At 44.5% G+C, this 9,599-nt stretch overlaps 1 protein-coding gene across 1 annotated transcript in view; it reads right to left on the reverse strand.

Moving 5' to 3' along the window:
- PGM2 (phosphoglucomutase 2) overlaps positions 1–4,811 on the reverse strand; it is a 43,261-nt gene extending 38,450 nt beyond the window's left edge. Inside the window, exons 1-2 of the mRNA XM_059923213.1 lie at positions 4,662–4,811; positions 717–884 (exon numbers count right to left, since the gene is read on the reverse strand). Coding sequence (XP_059779196.1) covers positions 717–884; positions 4,662–4,754 — 261 coding nt within the window. The 5' untranslated portion in view covers positions 4,755–4,811. The remainder of the gene's footprint in view (positions 1–716; positions 885–4,661) is intronic.
- Positions 4,812–9,599: the final 4,788 nt, after the last annotated feature.

A 9,599-nucleotide genomic window follows, 5' to 3' on the forward strand; every position in this document is an offset into this window, starting at 1 on the left:
CTAGGGCATGTGGGCTTCAGTAGTTGTGGCATGAAGGCTCAGTAGTTGTGGCTCACGGGCTCTAGAGTACAGGCTCAGTAGTTGCAGTGCACGGGCTTGGCTGCTCTGTGGCATGTGGGATATTCCCGGGCCAGGGATCGAATCTGTGTCCCCTGCATTGGCAGGCTGATTCTTAACCACTGCACCACCAGGGAAGTCCAAAAGGTAACTATTATCAGAGATAACTTTTAATCTGAAAGAGCTATCTGGATGGCAGGCAAACATTAACTAGCAAACATCTGCTCTTCTACTGCGCTGTGAAAAATATAGCTATAAAAACATATATATACACACACATATGTGCATATATGTCTGTATATATAAATATATATATATATATTTGAAAAGTCCTTCTATTGTCATTCCCCACTTTGAAGCCTCAACTGCTAAACCTGCCCTTGGGTCTCATTGTCTTTATGGGGCTCCCATACGTATGTAATTAAATTTGTTTTCTCCTGTTAATCTGTCTTATGCCACTTTAATTAATAGACCAGCCAAAGAATCTGTAAGCGTAGAGGAAAAATTTTTTCTCCCCAGCAGCTCCTAACCAGTTTGGAATTGCCTGATTCAAATAGATTTTTGCTCAAATAAACTCTTAAACTTTTTAATATGCTTCAGTTTATCTTTTAGCACTGGGACTATGTTAAGAATAACTAAGAAATATAAAAATGTGGCACCTGTGTAGTCTGGATGATGGTCAAGTCATTCATACGAGAAATTCCTGCTCCCATAGCACCTCGGAGGCCAGCTGTCCCAAACTCCATTCGAGCCCCAAAACATTTTTGTAGTTCTTCTTTATTACCTTCTGCAATTACTTGTTTCACTGACTCCAAAGTTAAAGGATTCTGCAAAACAGAAATGTACATACCAGGTATAGCCAGGTGAATAACATAATGAAAAATCAGAAATATAAAAAATACCTCACGATAATTCTAACCTACAGGAGAGAAAAATATATATATATATTATAATATATGTATGTGTATGTATTTGGAAAGCATATATATATATGCATACATATACAAGTATAGGCTTTTCAATTTTCTGATGCTTTTAAAATTTGAAATATGAAGTTGGTCTTTTAAAAATTATAATGCATGATATTGTGATATAATAAGAAATATATATTTAGTTTTTGTTCCTAGTTCCTGGCAAAGAGGTCATAAAACCCTTGAAATTTCCTGAATGATTAGGATGAAAGGAGCATCTTTTGTTATTCATAACAAACCCCTTTCATCCATACCTGAGTTTATCCTAATGAGGTGACTCTTGGGAACCAACCAAGTGATTAGATGGTTGGAACTTTCAGCCCCACCCGCTGACTTCCAAGAAGGGGAGGTGCTGGAGATTAAGTTCAATCACCAATCATTTAATCAATCATGTCTATGTAGTGGCACTGAAGCTCTGCACTCCTTCCCACTATACTTTGCCCTATGGATCTCTTCCAGCTGGCTGTTCTTGAGTTGTGTCCTTCATAATAAAATTGGTAATAGTAAGTAAAGTGCCTTCCTGAGTTCTGTGAGCTGTCCTCCAATTACCAAACCCAAGAAGGGGGTCACGAGACCTCTGGTTTATCACTGGTTGGTCAGAAGTAGAGGTGACAACCTGGGACTTTTGCGGGTATCTGAAGTGGGGACAATATTGTGGGACTGAGCCCTGAAGCTGGAGGGTCTGTGCTAACTCTGTACTGAGTTAAACTGTTGGACACTCAGTTGGTGCCCACAGAGAAGTGGAAACTAGCACAGTGTGAAAAACTCACACATTTGGCATCAGAAGTATTGTGAGTAAAAGGAAATAGTTTTTCCTTTATAATGTAAGTATTATTTTCTTTCCTACAAAGGTAAGCACTTTTGGAGAAATGGAATGAACATACAGGTTTTGGGATCTAACACTCAGAATGGAATCCCAGCAACACCACCACTCACCAACTCTATACTGTTGGGCAGATTATTTAGCTTTTTGAATTCTCAGTTTCCTCATCTCTAAAATGGGAACAATCTATAACCTTCCTTACAAGGTGGTTTTGAGGTAGTTTACATTAAATTAATGTAAAACACCTTTTTCTATCTGGCACCTAGTAATAATCAAATGTTCATTTTCTTCCCTAATGTCTTCAAATTTTCCCAGAGTGATAGCGTATATAATTTAAATCAAAACCTTACTTTGGTAATGTTTTATAAGTTGTACAATACTTTCACATACCTGGTCAAATTTGAATCTTGCAATGACTATAAGAGGCAGGCAAGTAACAAAAACCCCATTTTATAGATGGGGAAGCCTCAGAGATTAAGTGTCCTGCTTAAACTGTTATGTGTAAGCATTAACTTAGTACCTTTCATATTACATTAACTGCTTCAAACAGACACTCACATGAATCATTTAAGTTCATTTTAAATTGCCCTTTTTTTGAGCAATAGTTGCAGAAAATGTTAAGCATGGAGAAAAATGACAATTACATTAATTCCATGTCAAACTTTCAAATTAAGAATTCAGGGTAACAAAGAGTAAGTACTTTATATTCTGTCTTACAGTAATCACCGCAGTGGATGACCATGCAGGCAAAATATGGCCACATAATGAAACTTTGAAATGCTACTGCAATAAAATGCCGCCTTTTGGAATTAAGCCCACATTTTCAGATTGTTCCAGATTCAAGAGGAAACAAGTAAAAGCCCACCTTTTTGGTTAAAAGCAATAGCCACTGACCACAGAGCACAATCTGACCTATCAGACTGTTAGGTGCCTGCAAGTTAGGGCTCAGATCTGCAATGTAAAAGAGGTTCAATAAATAATTGCTGAGTAAATGAGAAAACAGAGACTTCAAGGTCACACCCAATATCCGGTGATTCTTTCATTCACAGTGTAGATTTGGAAAATCCTAATTGGCCTTTGATATCTATAAAAGACCGAATAGCTTGAGAGAAACCAAAGGAGGCAGAAAGATAAGAATAAAAAAATCAAGAGGTCAGCAGAGATCAGAGTCATACGTGGCAGTGACACATTTGTCAGCAACCAGAGGAACAGGGATGGAGCCACAGTGGAAATGCTCAGAGGGTACCTGCTGGTGCCCCGCCACCCTTGGGGCAATCAGACCACAGGGCTGCAATGCTTTTAGCTGGCGGGAAGTTCCCTCTGGGTGCCTGTCTCAAGCCAAAGGAGAAATTAAGAGAGGAAAGAACAAGAGGAGTGGTAGCAAAAAGATGAAAAGGACAACACCCCCTCACCTCTATCCAGTGAGGCACTCTCTCTGTATACAAAGATACAACATTTTGTGGAAATTGGGTTTTTATTTCTTCAAAGGGAAAGTTTTATGAAACTAATTCATTACCAACTATGGCTTCAAAAGATTTCTACTCACTGCCAGTTAGTGAGTTATCAGAAATGGAGACCTTTTCCTCGGCTAAAGAATTCACAAGAATTACAAAGAAAAACCACCCAAGGAGTTGCCAATAGCATCCAGAAACAGGATGTGCTGGCATTTCATGTGAAGTGGGGGGCCCGAGGGTGAAGAGGAAGTCCTGGCCCCTGCAGAAAGGGCTTGAAATCTTCCTCACTGACTCAAATATTTCAGGTCTCTACTATTTCAGTGCACAGTAGTGCACTGTGCAGGACTATGGACCATGGAAGTTCGTGAATGAGTGAGCAGCACCGACTATACGATTTGCTGGGGCCCAGTAACAAATAAACCCACAAGCAAGTGTTTTTGTTTTCGGCCAATCGCTAAGAGCTATGAGGGAAAAGAACAGTCTGTTTAGGGAGAGTATTAGAGAGAAATAATTTACCCTTGGAAGCCAGGGAAGCCCTCTCTACATAAGCCACATTTAAGTTCAGGCCTGAAACATAAGTAACGACATGAGAAACAAGTTCAGCAGAAGAGAGCTGAGAGGAACTTTCCGGGAATACAAACAGCGTGCACGACGTAACAAGTAGGAAACGAGAGACTCAGGTTAGAAAGGAGACAGGGAGTGATGTCCGGAGCTCGGTCCCTGCTTCTGTTTGCTCCAACACCTAAGAGAGTGAAAAGCTAGGGTGCTGTGTTCAAGGGGTTCCCCCTTCTTCTCAGCAAAGTCTGAGACCTGAGAAAAACGCCTGAAGCCAAGCGGGTCCAACCGAAAGGATCCACGTTTGCAACCCAGCGCCTGGGAAGGCTGCTCTGCCAAGTTCCCGGGAGTTTGAGGAACAGGCGGGAACAAATAGGGGTCGGTGGGGGATGCACGGCGGACTGCAGAGGACGAGCCCGCGGTCTGAGTGGCAGGAACGCGCGCTCGCCTCAATTAGACAAGACCCCTGAGGCCCGCCGCATTCAGACCAATCCCGCTCGCTGCCCCGCTCCCGAACCTGCAGTCCCCGTCCGCCGGATGGCTGATTTTGTCCCGGGACAACCTTTCCCGGACAAAGTTCAAATGTGCCACAAACCAGCCACACCGACGAGGCCTGGCCGCCGCCGCGTCCTCCTTCTCGGTCTTCCGGCGGGACCAGCGCGGCCCCGCGGGGCGGAAGGGAGGGAAGGAAGGAAGCGCCTGCACCTGCACTCGCCGCAGGAAAGGCGGCGCGGCGCCCGGGGAGCGGGCAGGGGGTCCTGCACCTCCTCCGGGCACTCCCGGCCCCCCGGCGCCCTTCACCTTGTCCCATCGCAGCCACTGGGCCGTCTCCTGGTCCAGCCGGGCGTCCATGCCGGGGCCGCCGCCTCCCGGAGCCCCCGTCCCCGCCGCCATCCCTGCGCTGCCACCACCAAGTTCAAGAGGTGGCGAGATCGCCCTTCCGGCGGGGCGGGCAGGGGCGGGGAGGGGCGGGGCGGGGGCGGGGGCGGGGCGGGGAGAACCGGCTCGGGAGCCACCCGCGTCCGGGAGGAAAATGACGTGCTCCGCCGGGGGCAGCCTCCTTGCAGTGTACAGTTGCGCCTCTGGGGGCAGCGGGATAGAAGCGAGGGGTGGAAGTGGGCGTGCTGAAAGATCCCGAGGTCACCCCCATTCATACAACAGCTATTCATTCAGTTCCTACTGTGCGCCAGGCACCGGGTCAGGAGCTGGGATACAAGCACGCGTAAGCCCAGAAAGGAGCCTGAAAGTTATGTAGAAATTCTGAGAGTCAAGAATAACCGAGAGGGCTTCCCTGGTGGCGCAGTGGTTGAGAATCTGCCTGCCAATGCAGGGGACACGGGTTCGAGCCCTGGTCTGGGAAGATCCCACATGCCGCGGAGCAACTGGGCCCGTGAGCCACAACTACTGAGCCTGCGCGTCTGGAGCCTGTGCTCCGCAACAAGGGAGGCCGCGATAGTGAGAGGCCCACGCACCGCGATGAAGAGTGGCCCCCGCTCGCCGCAACTAGAGAAAGCCCTCGCACAGAAACGAAGACCCAACACAGCCATAAATAAATAAATAAATAAATAAATTTAAAAAAAAAGAATAACCGAGAAAAATCTTGAAAAAGAAGAAAAAGTGGGAGGATTAAGACAAATAGATGGTGAAACAGAATGGAGAGTCCAGAAACAAATCTACACGTGTATGGACAGTTCATTTATTTCAGAGGTGGCGCCGCAGAGAGAGGGGAAAGGACTTACTTTCAATTAATGGTGCTAGGTCAACTGGATATCTATGTAAGAAGAAGAAAAAAGAAACTTGAGCCCCTACCTCACATCACACCTCATATAAATATGCATTCCAGGCTAATTGTAGATAAGTGTGAAAGGTGCAATGAAACTTCTAGAAACTAAAGAGTTCATCTTCATGACCTTAGGACCACTAAGCCATAAAGGAGATGCATGCAGTGAGCATGAAAAGGTATGCGTAAGAATGTCTCTAGCAGCATTATTTGTAATAGCCCCAAACTGGAAACAACCCAAATGTCCGTCAGCAATACAGTGGATAAATACATTATATTATATTCATACAGTGATATAGAAAAATTGTGGTGTATTCATACAGATGTGAAAATGAACTATTGTACACATTGTAGATGAGCCTCACAAACATTATGTTGAATGAGCGAAATATTGGCTCGTTCCATATATATGAAATTCTAGAATAGGTAAAAATATAGGGAAAGAAAGCAGATCAATGGTTTCTAAGAACTGTGGATGGAGAGAAGGGTTGCCTACAAAGGGCACAAGGGAATTTGGGGAATGATGGAACTGTTCTGTATCTTGGCTGAGGTTATGATAAACACAATACACATTTATCAAGCCTCATAGAACTGTACACGCTAAAGGGTAAATTTAAAATTATGTTTGAAGTCTTAAGATTTAAAACTTTTAAAGGAGGCAAAACTAATCTATGGGCGTCAGGAGAGTGGTTACTTTGGGCAGAAAGAGGGTGCCTTCTGGGATGCTGGGCCTGTCCTATTTCTTGACCTGGGCAGTAGTTGCTCAGGTGTGTTCACTTTGTAATAATTCACTGGGCTGCACCTATGAATTGTGCATTTTCTTTGTATTCTATTTCTTTCTTTTTCGTATTTATTTATTTATTCTCTTTCAGTTTTAAGAAGAAACCAATATATATCCAGGATCTATGAGAGCTAAGTCTAATGAGAGGCATATCATATAATATGATCCTATAATCACATGAGTTAATATGTAATCATTTCAGTTAATATGTAATTACAAACTGATAAGAATGCTGGAAGGAAAGCAAGGAGATTCCATGAGGGTGCATGTTAGTGGGCTGTCCTGGTGGGGGAGGCTTCCCTCAGCACTTGAAGCTTGTGAGGAGACAGGAGGGAAGGATGCAGTTAATGTTGGGGGGAGGCAGCCTGGAAAATGCTTTCCAGATGGGGACCCTCTAAATGTGGTGCTTCCCCCAAATGAAAGCCACAAGAAACCAGAGCACAGGGAAGTAGAAGAGAAGAAGGATAGGCAGCCTCAGTCTCCCCATCTCTCAGCTTGTTGTAGGTCTGCCACACTTGGGCTGTCTCCTTTCTCTGCACCAGACCAACCTTCTTTTCAACATCCTAGGACAGAAATTGTGGACACAAAGAGCCTGAGACCAGACAGGTGTCAACTGAAGAAAAACTCACAACCTAAAGTTGTGAGTTAAGTTTTATTCAGGGACCTTACTGAGGACTATAGCCCGGGAGACAGCCTCTCAGAGACCTCTGAGGAACTGCTCCGACTAGATGATGGGGGGGAACCAGGATATGTAGGAGTTTGCTGGAAAAAAAACATGTAGTTGAACATCAAAAGATGACTGCTAATCACAAAAAACAGACATCTCAAGGTAATGATTTTAACGCTTGTGTGGGAAGATGCAAAAGTCTGAGCTCATTGAAGTTATTCCTTAGATATGCATCTTAACTATCTAGGGCCAGTATTCGAAGCACAGAGGGTTTCCAGGTTTTCTCCATTCTGCATGCCCCTCAGGGTGCACTTTTGGGAGGGATTGGGGGGAGACAGTGGCTAACGGCTTGATGGTGGGCAACATTCATTGTTTACTGGAATGGCAGGCAACATTCCCTTTCCACACAGGTCTCACTTGCACTTGCTTCCCTCCCAAATACCAGAGCTCTCCCAGGTGGAGCTGTGCAGCTTCCAGCCTTCTGCCATGGTAGGGCGGGGTTGAGGAGGGAGGGGGGTCCTCAGCCTCAGAGCTCCAATCACGCCCTCCGCGATGGAGGTGGTTGCAGCTGAGTCTCTGCTGCAGTTCCAAATGTGGGGAAGGCGGAGGCCAGAGGATCTTCTGACACTTTACATTATATTCCTCAGCACAGAGATTATGGGCCCATGGAGACATCCTGTCAGAACTATTTAACTTCCTTTTGGGACACCAAGGGGCAGGTTTCTCAGTGCTCAATATTCAAGGAAAGAAAGCAGGTAGGATTTTTTTTTTTTTTTTTTGGCTGCGTTGGGTCTCCGTTGCTGTGCGCTGGCTTTCTCTAGTTGCGGCGAGCGGGGGCTACTCTTGGTTGCGGTGCGTGGGCTTCTCATTGCGGTGGCTTCTCTTGTTGTGGAGCATGTCCTCTAGGCTTACGGCTGCAGTAGTTGTGGCACGTGGGCTCAGTAGTTGTGGCTCGTTGGGCTCTAGAGCGCAGGCTCAGTAGTTGTGGCGCACGGGCTTAGTTGCTCCGTGGCATGTGGGATCTTCCTGGACCAGGGCTCAAACCCGTGTCCCCTGCATTGTCAGGCGGATTCTTAACCACTGTGCCACCAGGGAAGCCCAGCAGGTAGGATTTTTCAAGCCCAGAAGAACTTTTCACAAGGAAGTTGAGAAGTTGTAAGTAAATCCTCCTCCCTTAACTTATGAAGGTTGCCAAGAGCTCAGGTACTGTGCTAAAAACAATGCACAATGGCCTTACTCTGTTACTCCCTTCTGCTTCCCATGGGAAGCAGAAAAAGTCGTCTGAAGTTGTGTCATGGGGTTTCTATGTCCAGGAGACTTTCCCAGGGTCTCCTGTAACTAAGATGCCTGAACTGGAGGTCTTTTCGGTTCTGACAATGATGCTACAGTGATCTGAATCAGTTGATTCTCACACGTGATCCCCAAATTAACATTTCATGTCTGAAGAAGCCCATGTAGAATAATAGAATGTTGGAGCAGAAAGAGTTCTTGGGGAACAATTTGGACCTCGTTTTATAGATGAGGGAACAGAGACAGAAAATTTCCAAGCCCCTCTTCGAGACACACAGCTGGTCACGGGCAGAGCCAGGAGTCTCGTGCCTGGTCTCCTGATTTTCTAATCCAGTGTTCAATCTCCAGCTCCACTCAGCCTATTTCTACACATTTCCATAGAAGGAAGTTCCATGAACTCTGGGAACCTGTTTCCATGTGATAGTGGCTGGGTCTTGATGAAAAACAAATATTAACCATTTCTGGCATTGATAACATTAAGTGATGCTTACAATAATTTAATTTGTTTGTGCATGCTCTCCTGCTGCCTGAGAACTGTTTCACACATGGATGTCCCATTTTTCCTTGGAAACCTTCCCAACTTCCCCAGACACCTTGTCAGCAATTCTACCAGTTCTCTTGTATCCAGCCCAGGATAAAAGAAAGTTCTAAAACTTTTTATTTTGGGAAGTTTTAAATATTTACTAAAATTGATACCATGCAAATATCACCCAGGTCACCTATGATCAACCATGCCAATCTTGTTTCGTGTACCCACTTCTCTCTCCTGTATATATTTTTTTTCTCCTGTATATTTTAAGGAAGATTCCAGACATCATATAATTTCAACTATAAATTTTTTAGTGTGTCTCTAGAAGATAAGGACACATTAAAAATAACCACAAAATCATTATCTCACCTAAAAATTTTACAGTTAAAGTTAATAATTCCTTAATACAACTAAATGTCCATTTAGTGTTCAAATTTTCAACCATCTAGTGTCTTAATTTTTTTTAATAGTTTGCTTGAATCTTGAGCCAAATAATCTTGCTATTGGTTAATAAGCCTTGTAGATCTCCTTTAATATATAGGTTCTGACTAAATTTCCTTGTAATTTATTTGTTGAAGAAACTGGATTGTTTGTCCCGTAGGGTTTCCCAACAGTCTGGATTTTGCCGATTGTGTTTCTGTGGTGTCTGTTAACATGTTCCTCTGTCTCTTGTATTGCTTGTAAATTCATCA

Source organism: Balaenoptera ricei, chromosome 5 (assembly GCF_028023285.1).
Source record: "Balaenoptera ricei isolate mBalRic1 chromosome 5, mBalRic1.hap2, whole genome shotgun sequence".
NCBI lineage: Eukaryota > Metazoa > Chordata > Mammalia > Artiodactyla > Balaenopteridae > Balaenoptera > Balaenoptera ricei.